Source organism: Rhincodon typus, chromosome 10, assembly GCF_021869965.1.
Source record: "Rhincodon typus isolate 14 chromosome 10, sRhiTyp1.1, whole genome shotgun sequence".
Lineage (NCBI taxonomy): Eukaryota > Metazoa > Chordata > Chondrichthyes > Orectolobiformes > Rhincodontidae > Rhincodon > Rhincodon typus.
Window position 1 is genome coordinate 60,169,249 of NC_063341.1, and position 23,754 is coordinate 60,193,002.

A 23,754-nucleotide genomic window follows, 5' to 3' on the forward strand; every position below is an offset into this window, starting at 1 on the left:
TAATAGAAATAACAAGGTGTAGAGCTGGATGAACACAGCAGGCCAAGCAGCATCAGAGGAGCAGGAAGGCTGAAGAGGCCACTTATCAGATTCAATCCTCAAGGCTTTGTTATGCAAACGTCTCTATCACTTGAAGCAACACTGTTGAAATCCTGTCTGTCAAAGTTGTTGTCCTGAGGCCTAGTCTAAGATCAAAATTCCTCAGCTGAATTTGGATACCTGATGGCATTATTTGAACATGAATGGAGATCTTCTGCTTTAATGTTTAACCCCTAAACAATATGAGCAATTCAAATCACAGAGATTATGTATTGCTGCTTATGGCATGTCACTGTGGAGAGTTGACTGTCACATTTGGGTGCATAATGGCTAAGTTTCACTTCAAAAGTAAACATTGTCTGTGAGATGCTCTTGGGAGATGAGGTGTGCCATTATTTATTAATTCAAGTCATTCATTTTCCTAATCTCCTCCAGATGATTAAACAGAAAGGAACACAAAGAAAGCTACCAAAGGATGCCTGGCATCAATGGGACTACTGTCCAGTAAGAGGCCAACATTTTAATGAACAGATCAGCACAAACAAAGCATAAAATATTGAGAAGACAAAGAAAAATTCACCGACTAGTGACTCCAATTATCCTTCCAATGTGCTTGATGTTGGAAAAGAGAACTTTGAACTATTAGATTTAATTTGCTCTTTGCTCCTCCAACATCAAATGTGCTGCAATGTTCACATTTAAGATAAGTAATGCTACAATGCAGATAAGAGACACAGTCTCCTTTATCATGGTTAACAGGGTGGAGCTGGAGGAGCACAGTGGGCCTGGCAGCATCAGAGCAGGAAAGTTGACGTTTCGGCAGTTCTTACTATCTCCCTTACCATGGTGTTGCTTTCAATTATTATTGATTGTAAGAACACAAGTAGAAGCAGGAACTGCTATAAGGCCCTCTGTGCCTCTCTGGTCATTCAATACAATCATGGTTGACCATTTGCATCAATCCCTTTCTCACTTTCTTCTCATATCCCTTGATTAATCAAAAATCTGCCTATCGAAACCATGAATACACTCAATGATTGAGTATCCACAAGCCTCTGTTGTAGAATTCCAAATTCCAATTTACAATCCTCTGCTCAAAGAAAGGTATCACATTTCAATCACATGATTGACGCTTCATGCTTTCAGCACTGATCTCTTGATTCCCCATCTAGACGAACCAACCGCTTAAATTTCTAAAGCGTCAAACCTCATTACAATCTTGTGTGTTTCAATCAGGTAACTTCTAATCTGACTGAATTTCACAAGTACAGGCCAAAGTTACTCAGCCTCTTATCATAGGACAATCTTTACATCCCAGGAACCAATTTAGAGACCATTTGCTCTATCACCTCCAATGTTCTTCCCTCGGTTTGGAGACCAAAACGGAGCTTGATACTCTGACTATGGTCTCAACAAAGTACTCATCATCGCCCCATTGATTTGTCTACTTAGAGTTGGAGGTTCCTGCCATGAGGCATCACGAAGCTGAACAGGCCAATATTCTAGATTTTCATAGATGCATTAGCTCCCTTTCAAATGGCAATGGGATCTGGAGTGTAGCATTTTCTTCCCTTCTTTCTTTCTTCAAATAAGATCATCAGATACATACCTTTCTTTCCCTCACTGCCATTGCCCTTACTCATCATTAAGATGACATGAATCAAAATATGATGCAGATTTATAGACAAAACACCATTCCAAATTCCAAGTTCCATCCAGTCATTAAAGTCAGTGCTGCCATACTTCAACAAGAGCTTCATAGTGTCTTTGAAGCATTTTCTTTGCCCTCCACTGGAATAATGGTAATTTAAGAGTTGAGTTGAGAAAACCAGATCTCATGAGGGTGACGTTTCTCAGCCATCCAGACTGTATGACTAATCCATCAAAGTTATTGCAGAGGTTTTCCCTTGATGGTCATGAAACTCATGTCAAGAGGGAGACTGATGTTTGTTTCATAATTCTTCCATTGGTTTTGGAGGATTCAGCAGGATTTTCTCCTCCAGATGATTAAGCAGAAAGGAACACAAAGAAAGTTGAATTAGCCAAGCCACCAAAATGATAACAGGCATTAATGGGGCTACCATCCAATAACAAGCCAGCAATTTAACTAATAGATCAACATAAGCAAGGTGGGAAATATCGGGAAGATAAAGCCCAAATGTCATCTGCTAATGACTCCAATAGTTCTTCCACATACCTATTGTTGGAAATAAAGAACCTTGAACTATTAGATTTAATTTGCTCTTTGCACACCAACACCAAAGTAAATGTGCTGCAATGTTCATATTTAAGATAAGTAATGTTTCAATGCAGATAAGGGACAAACCTCCCATCAATACCAAGTTCTTTGTTCTTTCCAATGTCCCTCAGGTTAAGAGTTGTAATATAGACATAATATAATGAACTAAAGGAAGCTTCCAGAGAATGTCTGGAAGCCATGGGACTACCCTGCATAAAACAGGTAGCATATTAAGGAAAGAAGCAGCAGAAACAGAGTTAAAAAATGCAAAGGTAAAACTCTACATATTCGTTTGTTAATGCTTTCCAGAATATTTTTAATGTGGTCGATGTTGAAGAAGGAACCTCGAACTGTTAGATTTAATTTGCCCTTTGTTCAACTACATGAAAATAAATGTGTGGCAATGCCCACACTTAAAGCAATGAATTTTTCAATGCAGATAAGAGAATGTTCCACAGCTTGATGGCTGTTTTCAATTACTATTAATCAGAAGAACATAAAAAAGGAGAAGGAATAGATCAAGGGCTCCCCTGAGCCTGACCTTCCATTCAATACAAATCAGAGCTTCTCCTTCAACTCAAACCTGCTCCCTTTGCATATTCCTTGAAACCAAATTTTGCTTATCTGAATCTTGAATGTAGTCAACTTTAGAGCATGCACAAATATCTGGGATAAGGAATGCAAAAGATTCAGAAAATCGCTGAGTGAAGAAATTTACCTTCGTCTCAGTCCTAAATAATCAATTCCTTATTGTGACATTGTGCCTCTATGTTTTGGATTTCCTAATCAGGAGAAACCACCTTTCAGTATATACCATCTCAAGGATATCCTTCTAGGTTTCACTTCTCATTTGTCTAAATTCCACAAATACAAGCCCAATTTACTCAGCCTCTCACCAAATGAAATCTCATCCAAAGTTCCAATCTAATGAAGCTTTGTTATTCCATCTCCAAGGCAAGGTTACTGTTCCTTAGATATGGAGACTAAAACTGAGCACAGTATTCAAAGTGTAGTTTTATCAATGGTCAAGAATGGACAACATACATTACTCTAAAATCAAATCAAAACTCTATCTATTCAAGAGATAGCATGAACTGTAGATGCTGGAGTCAGAGATAACACAGTGTGGAGCTGGAGGAACACAGCAGGCCAGGCAGCATTAGAGCAGGAAAGTGACATTGCGGGTCAGGACCTTTCTTCAGAAACATCAACTTTCCTGCTCCTCTGATGCTACCTGGCCTGCTGTGTTCCTCCAGCTCCGCACCGTTATCTCTATCTATTCTAGCTTTGATTATACTCAATGGTGGAGCATCCATTTCCTTTTAGTTGCTTGCTGCACATGAATGCTAACTTATGTTCCTTGCACATGTATACTCAAACTCCCTCTGAACATCAGTAGCCAAATGTTCAGGTCATTTTTCTACATCTGGGGTAAATAACTTCACATTTTTCCAATCATATGCCACATTATACTCTCACTTTTAACCTGTGTTTGCCTCAAGATACAAAAATAACCATGATTTGAGCAAGACACCAGAGGATAATTGGCTCCCATGGGATTATGCTCCAGTAAGAAGCCAACAGTTTAACACAAGGAATCAATGGAAATGAAAAGAATTGAAAAGGAAAGTCCCAAAAATCTTTCCACCATTAATGTTGGTAGAAGAAACTTTGAACTATTAGATTCATTTGTCCTTTGTTCTCTCAGATTAAAGTATAGGAGTTGATTGCACACATTTAAGCCATGGTTCACAGCAGATAACAGGCAATTTCCTCTATTATGGTGTTGCTTTCAATCATTGCTGATCATAAAACTGTAAGAAACACAATAGACCTTATAGTCCCATTAGACTTCTCCATGTACGATTATAGTTGATCTCCTTCCAAACTCCAGTTTCACGCTCCTGCCCTTTTTGATCTCCCAGAGATCAAAATACAATCTATACCAGCCTTGAATGTACTCAAGGAAAGTGCGACCACAACCCTTTGGTACTGATAATTCCAGATTCACAACTGTCTGTGTGGAGAAATTTCTCCTCATTTCGATTCTAAATTATCATATATTTCTCCTGCCTCTTTGACCCCACATTCTAGATTCCTCAGTCAGAAACACAACGTCTCAGTATCAATCTTGTCAAGTTCCTTCAGAGTCTTGAATGTGTGAATTAAATCACCTTTTCAATATGCTAGAGAAATCAAAGTTTACTCAATCTGCCATCACAAGGTAACAATACATTTCAGGGACCAATCATTTGGACATCCTACTGCTTCCAATACACCTGTAGTCTTCCCCAGTCATGGAGTCCAGGGCTGTGTACAGTATTCCAGGTGTGAACCACCAAAACCCTGGGCAAAGTAACCAGACTTCTTTGCTCTTGTACAAGATACAGGTTAACATGCCATTGGGTTTCTAATTACTGGACATAAATGTGCCAACCCATTCAAGGCTGTACAAATATCAACATTTAAATGTTTCACATCTTTAAAAAAATGTTGTGCTTTTTCAAAATGAATAAGCTCAGTCCTTCCCACATTAGATTTGACCAGCCAGCTTGCTGCCCACTCAGTTAACATGGCCATATCTTTGCTTCTTCCTCACAGCCTACGTGCCTACCTAGGTTATAATATCAGAAAAAACTTTGACATATTATTCCAGTGACCGTAACAATACTTTACAAGTAATAATTCCTTCAGTGACATCTTGGAAACCTGTGAACTAATACATCTTTGTGTTCCCTAATGTCTCTTAGTTTAGGAAATACAAAAGGTACACAAAGAACAATGAATTGGAGCTACCTGAGATTGACAGTACCCATGGGATTAGATTCCAGAAAAAAAGTTAACTTCTTGAGAAGAGAAAAGAATTGAGAAGGTTAAAAAGTCCACCTTCATCTGCTAATGGTTCCAATAAACTTCCCGACATTGATGTTGGCGTAAAAAACCTTGACTTATTGGATCTAATTTGCCCTTTGTTCCACGATATTAAAATAAATTTGTTGATTGTATTATTTTAATTATATACATTTCAGCTCATGTTTCAGTAAGAGATGAGAGGCAGAAAAAAAATAAGAGATAGGAGCAAGAATAGACCTAATGGCCTCCTGAGCCTGACTGATCTCATGCCAAATATTCGTATTTCCATTGATTCCCAGAGATCAAAGAGTCTGTCCTGGACTTGAATATATTCAAGAATGAATTACTTCCAGACCCTGGAGTAGATCATTCTAAAGATTTACAACTCTGTTAGTAAAGAAATTTCTCCTCATCTTGATCCTAAATGATCAAACAAACATATCTCCTGAGTCTGAGGCCTATGTTCTAGATCCCCCAGCCACAGAAACAACCTCAGCGTCTATCCTTTCAAGTCCCATCAGAATCTTGTATGTTTCAATGAGATCACATCTCATTCTTCTAAATGCCAGAGAAGTTCAGCTTTACTCATCCTTGCAAAGTAGGACAACCTTCTCATCCCAGAAACCAATCCATTGAAACTTTGCAGTGCCAGCAATATCCTTATATATGGATTCCAAAACTGATTAAAATATTCCAGGTGCGGTCTCACCAATACCCTATTCAATTGTAATAAGACTTCCTTGATCTTGTATTTCAGTGTTCTTGCAAGAAAGAATAATGTGCCATTGCCTTCTGAATGGTTTGCTTACCTACACGTTTAATTTTTGTGTTCCTTATCTAAGTGCAGCTACATCACTCTGATATAAGCATTTAACAGTTTCTCAACTTTAAAAAGGTGCTCTGCTTTTCTATTGTTGCTGCCAGAGTGAATGATTTAATATCTTCCCACATAATACCCTCTCTGTCATCTTACTCACTCACCTAGCAGCTTTCAGACCAGCCCAGCGTTCTTTTGTCAGCAAATCTGACTACGTTGGCTCTCAGTGTATTTACCTGAGTCATGAAAAAGCCTGTCACATTTGTCTGGAATTGATAGTGATTGGACTGCGAAATATTTTTCAGATATTTTGGTGAGGTGAAAAGCATTACATCAATGTCAAAGTGAAACATTATGGTGGTTGGAAATTTGAAACAGAACAGCAGGTGAAATGTAGGGAATTCTGAAACAAATAACTCATTTTCTGAAGCCGATCTGCCATCTAACAAGGCACACTCAGGAGTGTGATCGAATACTTGTCTGGCTCAGTCCCGTGCCAATATCATACAAGAAACTGGACACCATTCAAGACAAAACAGCCTGCTTGAAAACAAGTGCTGGAGATCACAGCAGGTGTGACATCCTCCATAGAGAGACAGCAAGTTAAAACGTTTGAAGTCTAGATGAGTCTTCATGGTTGACTGGCACTGTGTCCACCAACTTAAACATTTACTCTTCCCATCACAGACACAGTGGCAGTGGTTTATACTATATGCAGGGTGTACCACAACAACTCACCACTGCTCCTTCAATAACACCTTCCAAACCCACAAGCTTTACCATTTACAAGTACAAGAGCTGCTGCAGCAACAGCACCACCACTTGCAAATTCCTCTCCAAGCCACAAAACATCTTGGTTTGATGCTATGTCCTTCACAGTTGCTGGGTTAAAATCTTATAACTCCCTGCCAACAGCACTGTAGATATACCTACGGCAGATGGACTGCAACAAAGAAGGAAGTTCACTGTTACTTTCTCAAGGGATGGAGAACAATTGCTGGCCTTTCCATTGAGCCCACAATCCATCAAGTAATTTTTACAAGGTAGCCTTACTGTTTTCTAAAAATGCACTACAGAGGGTGCAGAGGAGATTCACAAAAGGGTACTTGGCATGGAAAGTTTCAGTTAAGAGGAGAGATTCGGCTGGGTTTGTATTCCCTGGGGCAGGGGAGACTGGGTGGGGGCGCGATCTGATTAAGGTATACAAAATTATGAAGTGCATAGACGGTTAGACCATGAGAATCTTTTCCCACAGCAGACATGTCGGAGACCAGAGGACATAGGTTTAAAAGGTGAGGAGTAAGTGGTTTAGAGAAGATCTGAGGTAAAATATGTTTTCACCCAAAGGGTGGTAGAAATATGGAGTGTGCTGCCTGAGAGGGTGGTGAAGGCAGGTACTCTCACAACATTTAAGCAGCATTTGGATGAGCACTTAACATGTCAGGGCATGGTAGGCTATGGATCAAATACAGATAAATGGGATTAATGTAGTTTGGCGTTTGTTGTTCGGCATCGGTATGATGGACAGACAAGCTTGTTGCTACACCATATGATTCTATGGCTTTTAAACTGATCATAGTAGTACACTCTTCTGCTGATTGCTTTCCTGCACTACCAGATTTCTGAGTGTTTTTTCATCTTAACAACATAAAACATTTAAGTAGAAAATGATTAATGATTTAAAAGCACAATACCTTTTCCTGGCAGTCGACGTACCAATCTGATTTAAAAAAGATAAGAAAAGGGCGCGGTCAGTTTCCACCATGTAATCTGTATACTTGACAATGAGATTTCTTAATTGTCAATAAGAAAAATCAATGCTGAACTGTTCCTTACCTTCTTCTTTAAAATAGCAGCATATGAACAACAGGACATAGATCAGACATTCCCATCCAACAAATCCTCCCAAGACCTTCTGCATCCATGCATTTTCTGTTCCTTCAATCAATTTGAACCCAAGAAATAGAGTTGCCACTAGAAAAGAGAGAGTGATAAATCTGAAGATGTTGAAAGGAAGTGGATTTTTCTCAGTCTAAAACATGTTGCATTTTCATTTGCAAATTGTGAAAGAAAGAAAAAATTACATTCTAAAAACAAGTGTCAGAATGTGGTTTCAGTTCTCTCCATTGGCTACTATAAACAATAAACAGAAACCTATCCAAGTCTTCTCCTGAATCTTCCTTTGATTTTATTGCAGCTATTTGAAAGAGTTTTGTTTCTTTCTTACACTGAAATCCCAAAATCAATGAAGTTTTATTCTGAAGAACAGAATAAAAAGTATGCAAATCATATTTTTTAATCCCCATGCAGAACCTCTTGTAATAAAGGCATTTCTCATTTATTTTAAATAAATATTCATACACTTAGATTCCGTAACTTCAATATTTATGTATTATGAATGAATATCAACAAATCTTGTAAAGAAAACCAGAATAATGTAGTATATGGAAAAACATATTTAAATTATTTTATGTCTTTCCATACAATCACATACCTGCAAGAATCTTAATGGCTAGAGCCATGAAATTGTGAAAAATGTTAAAGATGAATCGTCTATAAAAATACCAAAAAATGTGATTAATCATACTTTCATTATCTGATAAATATCTTCATAAAATTGGTTATTTAAAATATAAATGAAAAGAAAATCATAACAAACAAGTTAGTACTCTGTAGTCATTATTTAATTGACTTCCACGTCTCTCCTTCTCATGAATAACTTCTTCAGATTCTTACACAGAACTGTTTTTAGCTCTCTAATACAGATAGTGGAATTGTCCAAAGGCAGAGCATCTATCCTATTTCTCCATCACTTTCCTCAAGCATATAGCTATCCAAGTACTCACTCGAATGGGGTAATTACTTGGATAGAAAAACGTAGAATGGAATAGGCAGGTGGATGACACTAATCTATTATGCTTATTTGGTGAGCTGGTGCAGACAAGATTTTAGAGTCATATAGAGTTATAGAGATGTACAGCACAGAAACAGACCTTTTGGTCCAACTCATCCATGCCAACCAGATATGCTAAACTAATCCAGCCCATTTTTCCAGCATCTGGTCTATATCCCTCTAAACTCTTCTTATTCGTATACCCATCCAGGTGCCTTTCAAATGTTGTAATTGTGCCAGCCTCCACTGGCAGCTCATTCCATACACACACTACCACTGCATGAAAAAGTTGCCCCTTAAGTCCCCATTAAATCTTTCCCCTCTCACGTTAAACCTGTGCCCTCTAGTTTTGGACTCCCCTACCCTCGGTAAAAGCATTGACTATTCACCCTATCCACGCCCCTCATGATTTTATAAATCACTACAAGGTCATTTCGCAGCCTCTGACGCTCCAGGGAAAACAGCCCCAGTCTATTCAGCCTCTCCCTATAGCTCCAACCCTAGCAACATCCTTGTAAATCTTCTCTGAACCCTTTCAAGTTTCATTTGAATAGCCTCCTTCCATATCATAAATCTTAAAATCGTGGGAGTACTGATTCTGATCAATGGAAGAGAAACAGTCAATATTATTCTCCAAATGGTCACCAGCAAGGCAAAACAGGATCATTCACTGTTCCTTTGTCACTGACCAGTAACACTCTTGGATACAAGTTGAACTGTTGATGACCATTAAAATCCATTTTTATAGCTGTGTTAAAACAGTATTTTTCAATTCAAGTTTTGTTTTCAAAGATCAAAGCAAAGGGAACGCAAAGAAAAAAAATCTTTTATTCTGACCTTTGAATCTCAAGAACACAACTGATTAAGGCTTAATTCCTACGTGAGAATCATTTGTTTTTTAAGCTTAGCAGCAGTTGCAAAAGCAACTGAAGTTAAGTTTCACTGATCACAAAGTTACCTTGCAAACCTGCAAGGCCATTTTCACTGGTCACTCATTGCTCACTGTAAGGGAATTGATGGCAGGTCAACAGGCAACAAACCAGAATCTCAGCTTAGTTTGCAGTTGGCAATACTTGTTCTGGTCCAATAATTTGCATGCCAGCATCATGGTCACTAAGTGGTATGCAGTTAAAGGCCTAGGGAATCCCCAGTTTGGAGACATCTTCCACTCACCCCCGTCCCCTTCATTTGTCAAATAGGAATCCAAACGCTCAGCTTGGGTGGAAATCAACCTTATTCAGGTCCTAACTGATATTCAACTTAACAAGTTTAATCAAATAGCAAAGTTCCAGAATGCTCCCCAACTTACATTCAAGAATCAAAACAATTTCTTACCTACCCCCCACCATCCTAATTAACTGCAGTATCTTGAGTACAGAATGGGACTGAACAAATGATCCTTAGTCCATGTGGCTCAATTACTCACAGTACAATTTCACTGAGCTAGAGGGCCAAAGGAACAGTAAATTACAGTATTAGTTTACCACTCACGAAAATCTGGACTTACCTTCTCAGCCCGAGGTATGGACACTACCACTACACTTCAAGAGCTCCTACAGAGTGGAGCAACATATCCTTCCTTCATACGGATGCCAGAGTTCAGCAATATCACTTAGTTTTGACTTGGGAACCTTCCATGTGTCAAGCAAATGTGATAACCACTGCACTACATAACTACAATGCTATCATATCAGTGTAACTTGTATCCAGTTGCTAAAATACCCCTGATTTAAGACAAGAGACTCTTCTCAATTAGCTACCCTCTGGTTTTTTTCCACCAGATCAGAGGAAGCGGGTCCTGTATGTTCACCATTGTTAAAGAGGATGCTGGCAGAAATCTACCTTATGGTGAGCAATAGGCCACACAGCGTTATACAACATTATGATCAGTGGGAAGGGCTGTTCATGCAACAAATGAGAGTGTGATGGTGGATGTGTGTTCAGTTCACTCAGGGAGACTGAATTACTATGGCACCGTGCACGTGTTTTAGTCTGAAGCAATGGATAATGACAATAGAGACCTCAACATTCTTTCCATCACATGGCTGACCAGGTTGATATTCGACCTGTTTGGCCACATCATAAACACAAGATCATTGACCATCAAAGCCTGGAGTGGGCCTCGAACTCGGAGCATCTGCCTCAAAGTCAGTGACACTAATCTTCTCTGTCGAAGAAAATACTGAGGATGTGACCTAATAAGGACTTCCAAATTTACAACGTGGTTTAATAGAGCAGGCGTACAGAAGATGCTTACATTAGTAAACGCAATCACAAATTCAGGAATTTTTTTACTCGGAGAATGATTACATGTAGCATTCAGTAGATCCATACATGTGGAATTTAGAAAAATATATTAGCAAGAAAGGAACAGAAAAATGTCTTGATAGGACTAGGTGAGGAGGCATGGGAGAAGGCTTAAATGCTGGACCAATTGCTCTGTTTTTACCCTGTAAGATTTTGTAAAAACATAGACAAGTAATGAATAGCTCGAGTAATATGTTAAGATGGTATGTCCTGATGGTTACATGGTACAGAAGTGGAGCCTGTTACAATATTTTATAAGTTTTAAAGTTAACTTTAATGCAAGATTATCAAGCTTGACATGAAAAGACAAACTGTAAAGATTTGTGACTGGATTTGAATCCATGCCACATGTAAAAAACTAGGTAGCATATAAATTGCTGAATAACACACTCACATTTTATAAAATGATGTAAACCAATTAATAGATTTTGAACAAGATGAATCAGAAAAGGACTAGGAATATTACTAGACAAATGTGGAGAAACATTTTTTTCATTGTCAATAAAATGCAAACAAGTGATCACATAGCATTTAGGTGGGTGTCTGAGGTTCTGCTGTAAATGCACTACATTGGAGAAACAGCAGAGAACAGTCATAGAATAATTCGGAGTGAGGGTGCTGAGCAATATGGAGAGAAGACAATTAAAAGAAGTCTCTGACTTATACAAATATCAAGAGATTCAGATAAGGGGTGACGATACTATGGGATTAAAGAGCTGTATCGGTCCTGTTTTTTTAAGTGAAGAAAGGTTGAGACAGAGGTACCAAGTGATCTGCTTAAAGCCAACAAAGTTAACAGCTTGTGTGGCCTTGGGGATTTTGGTTTTTTAAAGTTGGAACAGTAGAAGCAGTCTGAATGGGTTAGGTCAAGCTTGCATAGAACCAGGATTTTTAGTTTTAGCTTCCAGCAGCAGTTGCTGGAGTCTTGAAGCTGGATGTATAAGCTTTTATTCCTCTCTTTTTTACAGCTAAAAGCTGGGGCTCTCTTTCTGCTGCCAGAATTGCATGTGAGATGATCTATTTTACTGAATTTGCCTTTGCCAAGGGTATGTTTATAGAATGTCACTACATTGGAACAGTTAATTAGTAGTAGTTAATACATACATATTATTTTGTTAAGCATTTCAAGAGTTATAGTTAAACCAATTTTATCCTTTAATTTTTATTCTGCCTGCATTTTAACCATAATATTAAAAAAAACGTGTGTTTTGCTTAAATTAGAGTAGTTTAATCAATTGAATTGCATCTGGAAAAAAAAACACCTTACACTTAACCTTAAAATAAGAAAAAGTTAGTGTCTAGACTATCTTCTTAATACATTTGGAGGGGGTTTGGCCTGATCCATAACATAGGGAAATCCTGAACAGTTTAAATGAAGTAGAATCGTAATAAGATATAAAGTAGTTAAAAGCTAATTTTAAAATCAAAAACCAAAAGGAGCTTCTCTTGATTGTTGCCTGAAAAGGAAAAATTAATTATTTCTTCAAAGTGGCAAGAGAGAAAGTTATTTAGAATTGGTCGGTAGGGTGGAATTGTTAGAACACTACAGATAGAATATGGGGGACTAAACTGGCTTTTACAGCCCTCGATTTTTCTAATATTCTTAAAATGGAATGGAATGTTGCAAAACAGTTCAATTCAGAAAGACAAAGCAGCAAGAGAATTGGTGCATTTCCTCACAGGAATAAATAACCTACGGATAAGTCATTTGTCCCAGGTCCCTAGCAACAACTTCAAAATAAAAGCAAAGGCCCACATACATTAGTAGTCTGCTCAACTAATTTCAGTCAGCTTATGGTGTACATCAAACAACAATCAAAAGGCCTCAAAAGTAACTGCAATTAAACCAGGTAAGCTTCAACTGAAATACTGCTCAGAAAGTTCAATACAACTTCTTTAATATGACAAAAATTTCCCTAGAAATATAGCAAGATGAAAAAAGAATTGTCAACAGCTTAATTTCCTGCAACAGGATGTCACTAAAATTGATGGTGTAGTGGATAGTGAAGAAGGTTATCTAAGATTTCAAAGAGATCTTGATCAATAGGGTCAATGGGCTAAGGAGTGGCAGATGGAGTTTAATTTGGATAAATGTGAGGTATTGCATTTTGGTAAAACAAACAAGGACAGGACTTATATAATTAAAAGTAAGGCCTTGGGTAGTGTTGTAGGAGAGAGAGACAGAGATCTAGGGGTTCAGATACATAAATCTTTGATGTTTGCATCACATGTAGACAGGGTGGTTAAGGCGGCATTTGGCACGCTTCTCTTCATTTCTCAGACCTTTGAGTACAGGAGTTGGGTTGTCATGTTGAAGTTGTACAGGACACTGGTGAGGGCTCTTCTAGAGTACTGGGTCCAATTCTGGTCACTGTTATAGGAAGATTATTATTAAGCTGGAGCGGGTTCAGAAAAGATTCATCAGAATGTTGCCAGGACTGGAGGATTTGATTTATAAAAACAGGCCTGACAGGCTTGGACTTTTTTTACTGAAGCGTAGGAGGTTGAAGGGTGACCTTATAGAGGTTTATAAAATCATGAGGGGTATAGATAAGGTGAAAGGCAGGTATCTTTTCCCTGGAATGGATGATTTCACAACTAGGAGGAAATTTTTAAGGTGAGAGAGAGGAGAAAGATGCCAAAAAAAAAACACATGAGGAACAGCCTTTCTCTCTCCACACCAACTCCCCCTCCCCATGAGAGTGGTTCGTGCAAAATGAACTTCCAGAGGCTGTGGAGGGTGCGGGTACAGTTACAATGTTTAAAAGAAATTTGGATAAGTACATGAATAAAAAAATATTTGGAGAGATATGGGCCAAATGCAGGCAGGTGGGACTAGTTTAGTTTGGGATTATGATCGGTATGGACTGGTTGGACCAAAGGGTCTGTTCCCGTGCCATATGACTCTGACTCAATAACACTGTTACTAACATTACTAAACAGCTGACTCTTTCATAAGGTAGAACTGCATTTACTAAGACTGAGGACATGTATTCCTTTATTGTTACAGCTCAGTCAGTCTTTGTAACTGTTCTGGTAACTCATGTTACCAGAATCCAATTATCTGCCTTTATTTATATAGTTAATTGATATCAAGAACAAACCCATAATTCAAAGTACATCAGACTACAATGCGAGATGCTGAGTGTTTTCAAACTGACCTCTCGTGATCTGGTGAAGGTCTGAAAAAGGCTACAGAGGGTTGAATCAGTGCGAGACCCATTACTGTACACCCCAACACAGGATGAGCTCCTGCACTCTGCAAGAGAAATATAGAACTATAAAGGACACAAAAAAAACTAGCAAAAGCTGGTACATATTTACTGAGGTGAAGAATTAAGGTATATTCCACTGTTACAGGAGATGTGATAAATTTTTATCTAAAATGTTCTCGAATTATATGTTGTTTCGTTATTAATTGAGGTATGAGTCAACACAGGAACATAGGGGTTTTAGGAGCTGGTATAGACAATTCAGCAAGCACCACTGACACTATTTGAAGTGAACTGTTATAAAGATGGTGAGTGGAATTTATCCCCATTTGTACAAACACACGAACGTGTTTGGATCATCAAGTTGTATGAGGTCTAAAGCACATTGGGATGGTGAGATCGACCATCACCAATTAATGACCATTTAAGGACCTCATCCTGCCATCTCTGATATCAACCCAACTGCAGACAAGTAGGTCTAGTGCCTTGCAGCATGAACAATAGCTAAAACTGTAGGATCCCAGCTTGTCACCTCCTGAGGGAATGCAATCAAAGACACACACAGTGCCTTGATCGTAGGATAGGGAATCAGGAAAGGGGGAGGGGTGGATAGTGGAAGACGGTTCTGCTGAACCCTACCCTCAGACTCTGCTACTGGCAACACACCCCGTACTGTCTCTCTGCTATCTCCCACCCACAAAACCATCCCCAGAACAGTACATATCCAGGTCACTTTGCGATCCTGGGACTCCAGGGCTTGATATCCCCGCAGCAGGTACAGCCTCCTCAGTTAGGCACTGAGTCCCAGATTGACCAGCAGCTCTTAATAGGCGAGACGTCTGCTGCTGAAGTCTTGGTTTCAGGAAGGCCTGTCAGGGGCCTGGCCAATGACCTGACAGGCTTTTAATTGAGCAAGAGATACAAGTCTCTTGTCAAATCTCTACCCAGCAGCTAAGATCCGCAATGCTCAAGATCGCTTTCAGTAAACCGTTTCCCAAAAACTGGATTAAAATTGCATAGGGGTCACTTTTTGGAGAAGAATAGTGCCACAAGCGTTGGGAAGGCTGAAGTGCAATGACACAAGAATAATGTAAATTTTGAGACACTGCTCTTTTCTTATTAAAAACAGCATAAGCAAGAGTAATGTCAAACATTATCAAATGCAGTGTAGCAATGAATAATAAACAGTGGTGATACAGGAACTATGCATGTCGCAAGAAATTTTGACTGATGAAATAATATTCTAGAAGTATAACTGAATGGGAGAATAGCTGTTGCATTATATAATTATTTTTGGTAGTGAAGCCCTATGAAAAAGGGCATCTATGTTAACATTTTTAAAAATGTCTTGAAAGCCACTCATGCTTTAAAACATGAAGTAAAGAGAAGAACTTACGTAACTCCACCCTTTCACCTGCACAAAAGCTAACACAAAGCCAATGATTGTTGTAATAACAGTTAGCATCATCAGTGTCCAATGAAGCTAGAAAAGAAAAGGCACCATTTAATATATTTTCATTAAAATACATATACATTACAACATGTAAGAGCAATTATTAACAAACATTTCCTCTCAATAAAATAATTATTCCCAAAAGCCCTCGATTAGGGTACAAACCAATGCCAGAAAGATAAACAATTAAAACTATTATATCAAAACTGTTAAACTCAAATGACAAGATTATATTAGCAATGGAGTATCTTACAAAATATAACAGTAAAAATTAACATAGATACAAAGCTAGAAAATCTCAGCAGGTCTGGCAGCATCTGTGGAGATAAGTCAAAGTTAACATTTCAGGTCCAGTGACCATTCTACAGAAGATTCTGAGGAAAGGTTATTGGACCCAAAACGTTAACTCTGATTTCTCTTTACAGATGGTGCTACACCTGCTGAGATTTTCCAGCAATTTCTGTTTTTGATTCAGATTTCCAATACCCGCAATTCTTTCAGGATTTTTTAGCTACAAAGTTACTTCATTACTTGCTCAAGTTCTATCAAAAGATTAACATTTGAAGGAATAAGAATAGACTGTAACTTGATCAGGCAAAAGAATGATAGTTAATAATTCTGTAACTAACTTGAAACCAAATTTTCTTGCCCAAAATCTTCGTTGAGCCTCCAAGGCTCTTAAAGAATTTAGCAATTATCATGCCAATGCTTCCAACTGTCATCCAGGCTATTAACATCAGTGCACCTGTAAAATAGAAATGCAAGACTTTATACATTTTTGATAGCACTGTTAATGTGATCTCTGTAACATTATCTTCTGCTGTTTCTTCAGACTTAATAGGTGGAATTTAATAGAGTTAAATAAATTTAGGAGGCATCACTTGCCCATTTAAGGACTTTAATTGTTCAATTGTCATCTATGCTTCTTCCCAATGCAGACAATCAGGGCACCAAACTCTCCCCTGCATAAAGCATTAAATTCTATCACAAATCTTCAATGGTTTCCTTGCCAGCCTCCCATCATCAATAAACTTCAAAACTATCTAAAAGCTTCCTGCCTGTAAGCTGTCTCACTTGTCTTCAAGTCACATCTGCACAGACCTATACTGATTCTGCATACTTCAGTGCATTAAACTTGAAGTTCATTTGTTAGTCTTCAGTCATTCCACAGTCTTCCACACATCTATCTGTTCAATCTTCTCTAGAATTTTTTCTGCATTGTCCTCTTACTCTCACCTTTTCAACATGCCCCCCCTTGACATATCAATGGTTAAAATAAAATCCTTTAGGCACGTTGATGCCACTTTTGAATCCTTCAGTTTGTCTGATCAGCCTTCTCCAAACACATCGTTTTGGTTACCTCTAATTTTTTTCATTCTTGCTCATTTTTAAAGGTGAGAGGAGAAAGATTTAAAAAGGACATGACAGGCAACTTTTTTTCCCCCAGAGTGGTTCGTGTGTGGAATAAACTTCCAGAGGAAGTGATGAATGTGGGCACAGTTACAACATTTAAAAGCCATTTGGAAATGAATAATGTTTGGAGAGATAATCAGCCAAGTGCAGGCAGGTGGAACTAGTTTAGTCTGGGATTATGGTTGGCATGGATAGTTTGGACTGTAAGGTCTGTTTCCGTGCTGTATGACTCAATGGCTCTATGATTCACTATCTATTCATTTTAATCCTTATTCTCTGAAACATGTTAAAATGATTAATAGCACAGTGATAATGTCACTATGCTAGTAATCTAGATTACCAAGCTAATGCGTTGGGGTCATAGATTCAACTCACACCCTAGCAGCTGGTGGAATTTAAATGCAATTAATAAATCTGGAACATAAAGCTGGTATCTATGATGGTGACCAATTCAACTATCACTGTTGTAAAATGCCATCTGGTTTACCAATGCCCTATATGGAAGGAAATCTGCCATCTTTACCCAGATTGGCTTACATGTGACTCCAGACCCACCGGCATGTGGTTGACTGTAAATTGTCACTTTGTTTCATGGGAATTCAGAACAGGCGACAAAATGTTAATCCTACAAGCGGCCCAAGTCCCATGAAAGAATTTTTTATTATTTCATATACATAAAGACCTTCTGTAGAAATTGTACCTTGATATGGTGAAAAGACTTGTGTGCATCCAACGCTGTCAGAGCTATGCTGGTTGGAGTTTAACTCCTGTCAGCATGACCCAAGAAAGCAAGTTCTAAAGATATTAATAGCACAGCAAAGGGAGATTACCGATTCCCCTGGTCAAGGATTGAGAATCAGGTTAATAATCCCTTCACGTAAAAATACTTTAGTTACGGAATCAAACCAGGGACAACTGTAGGCCTCACCCTGTACAAATGAATGAGTTTTGTGCAATTCAAAATCTCACTCAAGAGGTCCATTGGAGGCTTGCAAACAAAAAAAGACCATGGAAAACCACACAATCTGTTGAATGCAATGCAAGGTAACACTGCAGTCAGTGTTAAATATTCTGTATGGACAACAGCAAATGGAAGGAATGGGGTTCCACATGTGTCCCTTTCATCTTATTCTCCATTGTCTAATTAGATGGACAGAACAAATTAAAAAGCTTTAAAATTGCTTAAGAACTTTTGACTCCCGTTTCTCTTTCTGAAACAAAAACAAAATGAAATCGCCAATTATTCATTACAGTGAAAACCAAAAGAACTGTGGATGCTGTAAATCAGGAACAAAAACAAAGTTGCTGGAGAAGCTCAGCAGGTCTGGCAGCCTCTGTGAAGGAGAAAACAGAGTTAACGTTTCAGGTCTGGTGATCCTTCCTCAGTCACCGGACCCGAAATGTTAACTCTGTTTTCTCCTTCACAGATGCTGCCAGACTTGCTGAGCTTTTCCAGCAACTTTGTTTTTGTTCCATTCATTACAGTGAAGCCTGGCTAATTGGCAACAATAATTTAATGTTGTTGAATGCATATAATGGCATTTTTACACAGAAGGGATCAGCATAATGCATACTGGTTCAACAATCTAAGCACAATCAGAGATATTGTTTAATTTTGTTTTCAACTCTGCCCTCTGCTTCGATTCTCATTCCCTGAGATATTGAGACAATTATCGGTAAGGGGTAATTCTGTGATCTTGTGCATGCAGGTGGGTATCATCCACAAAGTTAGCACAAACTAATTAATGAATTGGAGCTACCATGTTTCACACTTTTGGATATTTCCATTTGAGAATTTTTTTTGCTCCAAATTTAACATAATACACAAATAAAATAATCAAAAACACAGTGATTTACAAATAAAATGAAAAATAAATGAATGCACAAAACAGGTATGATTCAGCAAGGTGTTCCTATTTTGTAACACAAAGTTCTATCACATTGGCCACATTAGTCAGACTCTATCAGTTACCAAAGACTCTCAATTATGCTGATAACACTTCCAAACTATGACAACTGGCCTTCATATTTGAGCATCAAGTTGATAGTAACAACATAGATTTACTTCTGGTAAAGCATGTCAGACAATTAAAATGCATTCTGTTGAGTCCTGATGTTCATACACACACTCCTATTAAAAACCTTATTTTTATAATCCATTCGGGTAACACAAATAAATTCATTTCATTTTTAATTTTCATTTTATACTCTGATTCGTTTCCCATGCCACAAATCTCACTAGAACATATAAAATCCTGCACCCAACTTGAAAGGTTTTAAATGCAGGGAGGTATTATAGCTGGACTGTTAACCCAGACATCCAGGAAATGTTCTGGAGACCAAAGCAGATGGTGGCATTTGAATCCAATTTAAAAAAAAGTCCAGAATTAAGAGTCTAATGATGACCATGAATCCCTTGTCAATTGCTGGAAAATCCCATGTGGTTCACTAATGTCTTTCAGGGAAGGAAATTGCCATCTTCACCTGGTGTGACTCCAGACGCACAGCAATATGGTTGACTCTTAACTATCCTCTAGGAAGGGCAATAAATGTTAGCCTAGCCAGTAATGCCCTCGTCCCATGAATGAATAAACAAAAAAAAATGTTAAATGCGTTTGGCAATGCCCTCAATCTAACGGTCACATTGTATCAGTGGATTGTGGAAAGGATACGTAGCAATATCTTTCCAAATCCCATTTTCCATCAACGTATAGGTTCGAGGTGTAAAAACTAAACTTGGAATCACTAGGTCCTATTTCACAATTTATCAAGTCTCTTTCAATCTTTACAACTGGGGTGGCAGCGTATCTGATGGCTCTTGAGCCTTCACCTTGGTTCCTCAATAACAAAACAAAAACCATCCTGTCACCGAAAGAGAAATACTATTGCTGGGTGCTTCAACAAGTAAGGTAATCCATTTCAGGTCCATATGTCAAACCTGTAATACGCATAATGTCGTACTTGCTTTTCAGAAAACTGTCACACAATAGCTCAATAAGCACAAAGTTACAATTTTGATCTGTGTCAATGTGTAAACTCAATAGTCACATTGAAAAGGATCTGGTCTACAGCACAATATATGTTGTGAGTAGCTACAATTTGCAATAAAGAAAAAAGTTAATTTTTGACTCAATATTGATAACTAGATTCGTTTGGATGTAGTAGTCATACTTATTAAACTGCTTTCACACTCCTTACCGTGAGTCTTGATGAGGGTTGATCTGTTGTTGTCCCCGACAACTAACTGTACAACTGTAACATCCACTTTCTCGGTTGAGATGAATGGGATCTCTGAATGCAACTCTATTTGCCCTGAAATATATATAATAGATTGAAATATATGCCAGGAATAGACATTTAAAAAACTCTCAATGATCCCAGAAACAGGACATTGTTTACCACAATCATTCTTTGCAATTGCAAGCATGGCAAGTTATTTCCCTATCATTTCAGATAGTCAGTTATTTGACTTTGCCAGTTCCTTTCTTCAATAATCCACCTTCTTGGAACCAAATAAAAACGGTCGCATTTCTTTCTGTTCCAATGTAACCAGTCCGTACTTAGGAATGGCTTTAATATACTGTCCTTTCAATTATCTCAAAAGTAATTGAAGTTGCCACCTTTGGCCTCCACAACTACATTCATGTTTTCTATTGGGAATTGATAACACTGAACTCTGCTTCTCTAATGCTAGCATCATGGGTATGGTCAGGTAGCTTCTCCATTATCAAGCTTAGATGAACCATAACTTTCTCAAACTGAACATTGTCAAGACAGAATTCTTCCAAATCAACTCATATCAAAAGTTTCTTGAGTCATCCCCGGTTACTTGCTTAGCCAGTACATTCCTCAGTTTCTCAATTGGCTTGAATTTTGAATTGCATTCTCTCCATTACTACATTCCCCCCTGAAGTATTCCTGGCTTTTGTTTTATCATTCACTCCAGCTGCAGAACATTATCTTTGTCTCCCGATTTAATTCAGCCGCGTCTTCACCGGCATCCCATTCTATACAAATTCCAGCTGGAACTAAGCTTTACTGCTCAGATCGAGTTCACCACTATGTTTCTGACCACTCATTATAGTCGTGCTCTTTAACTTTTTTTTTAAAATATCTCTTTAGAAACTCCATATTTGGTAACACCTGAACCCAGAAATGACTTCCAGCTTTTTATCCTACCTTGCTCATTTGATCTTAAATTGTCCATGCATCTCCTCTCTGGAACTCTGCCCTATTATTGCTCATTCTCTACCTTTAAAGGCTGTTCAAAATTAATGTTTCCAAACCTGAAGAGTACCTTCACACCTAACTGGTTTACATGTCATTGTTAAGTGTGAATTTTAACTATGTAGTATGTTAGGGAGACAGGAAAAGAGAGAAAAAGATACAAATGAGTGAGAAAGAGAAATCAGAGAAAACAAGAAGAGAGGGAAGAGAAAATTTGCATATTGCCACACATTTCACAACATCAGGCCACCTGAAGGTGGTGCAAAGTGTAGTCATTATTGTAATGCAGGAAATGGAGTAGTAAGGGGTAGGCGATGGTCTAGTGGTAATATCGCTAGACTATTAATCCAAGAGACCCAGGAATTTGAATTCAAAAATAATCTGGAATTAAGAGTCTAATTATGACCATGAAACCATTGCCGATTGTCGGGGGGGGAAAAAAAAAACCCATCTGGAAGGAAATCTGCCATCCTCACTTGGTCTGGCCTACATGTGACTCCAGACCCACGGCAATATAGTTGACTCTTAACTACCCTCTGGGCAATAAATATTGGTCCAGCCAGCGATGCCCACATCCAATGAATTAAAAAAAATCTGTGCATGGGAGTCAAAGCGTATTGGAAGTGGATAGGAAAAATGCATTTGAGGCCAAAATCATATCAGCCATAACCTTTTAAAATGGGGCAGCAGGCTTGAAGGGGTCTTGAGGCCTAATTCTACTCCTAATTCATATGTGATAATAAGTGGGTAATCTGTTTTAGTGATGTTGATCGAGTACGGACCTTGAAGAACTCCCTTGTTCTTCTTCAAAATAGTCCCTGGGATCTCATCGAACATCAACACAAAAGAAATAAAAAAGAGTCAAAGTAGGCTGTTCAGCCTTGTGAGGTTGCTCCATCATTCGTTAACATCCTGACGATCTTTCATCTCAGCCCCACCTTTCCACAGTATTCCCATTATCCTTCAGTAAGGTGTGATCAGGCTCAGGCTTAAGTACACACAACAGCATCTGAGAAACAATGAGGTTTAACATCTTATCCAAAAAGTCTGAAGGGCTGCTCTAGAGTATCAATCTTGTTTTGTGTCCAAGCTTCTGGGCGAGACATTACAATAGGACTCAAAAGGTGACAGTGGAATTGACAGAGGTACATCATATTTGCATTTGCACAGCTACCAATAGTAAAATATTTGTAGTTTTTAATGATATGTAATTTGGTTTATACAGCTATTTGGTGAAGATTAATTCATCGTCATTCTGTCCTCTTCCCTGCTCATCAGGTGCACGGAGCTTTAGCAAAGAATTCACAAAAGCATAGACCAGTCATTAGCCAATAGCACATTAGAAATATGCATATTAATATCGTACATAGCAGTGAAGTGAGGTGTTTGCCATTAACATCAAAGAAGTCTGCTCAGAGATTGATATCTGTTGAATGGATTTTGCCTTTCACCACAGTAGGTTGAGTCTAGTATTAAATTGAAAAGAGCTCCAGGCATCTAGCAACAGTGATGACAGCCTGTCATATTAACATTCTCTCACAGATAAAAAGATGGGAAATAAAATGCCCTGAATTTTTCTTCTTTAATTAAAATTTGACAGTGTGAAATAAATGATTGGGACATGTTATGGAATGAACATTCAGGCTGAAATATCATAAATAAACTTTTAAAAAAGTAAGAAGTGGATATTTTGTATCACTACGAAGATATGAAATGTAAATTCCCTAGGCCAGAGACAGTTCTCAGCAGTATTCATGAATTTATTAAGCTGTTCAAAACCCAGGATATTCAAACAAGCATTATGTAAAAAAAGGTTAGTTCTTATCAGTTCAAAGAATTATGTTTGATTTGCAGTTTGCAGGATTTTGATAGCACACCCAATGGAAAAGCGTAGAATCCATCACAGTGATTTCAGAATTCTCATGTATAACTGTGTATGTGTAAACTCCAGAAGTTTCCGTCAGCTTTAGAGGACTGACTTCAGCAAATGCCAATAGTCTTGCCATCATTCCTAGTGAGCTGAATACCAGTCACCAAGCTATTAACATGCGTTTTCTATACATACACCAAAACAAATGCACATAGTGGGTAAAGTTGAGCTGAAAGATTAATAGTTTCTTTCTACTGTTGAGGAAAAGATCATAACTAACATAAACAAAGCTGCAGATAAGACAACAAGGTGCAGGGCTGGATGAACACAGCAGGCCAAGCAGCATCATAGGAGCAGAGAGGCTGACGTTTCGGGCCTAGACCCTTCATCAGAAAAGGGGGAGGGGAAGGGGGTTTTGAAATAAATAGGGA

At 38.3% G+C, this 23,754-nt stretch overlaps 1 protein-coding gene across 1 annotated transcript in view; it reads right to left on the minus strand.

Annotated features, from left to right (window-relative positions):
- Positions 1-23,754, minus strand: part of LOC109937480 (putative ferric-chelate reductase 1) — a 54,464-nt gene that overhangs the window by 9,462 nt on the left and 21,248 nt on the right. The window contains exons 5-11 of the mRNA XM_048601539.1: positions 20,425-20,538; positions 16,443-16,558; positions 15,757-15,843; positions 14,310-14,407; positions 8,443-8,501; positions 7,785-7,922; positions 7,643-7,668 (exon numbers count right to left, since the gene is read on the minus strand). Of these exons, the coding sequence (XP_048457496.1) occupies positions 7,643-7,668; positions 7,785-7,922; positions 8,443-8,501; positions 14,310-14,407; positions 15,757-15,843; positions 16,443-16,558; positions 20,425-20,538 (638 nt within the window). The remainder of the gene's footprint in view (positions 1-7,642; positions 7,669-7,784; positions 7,923-8,442; positions 8,502-14,309; positions 14,408-15,756; positions 15,844-16,442; positions 16,559-20,424; positions 20,539-23,754) is intronic.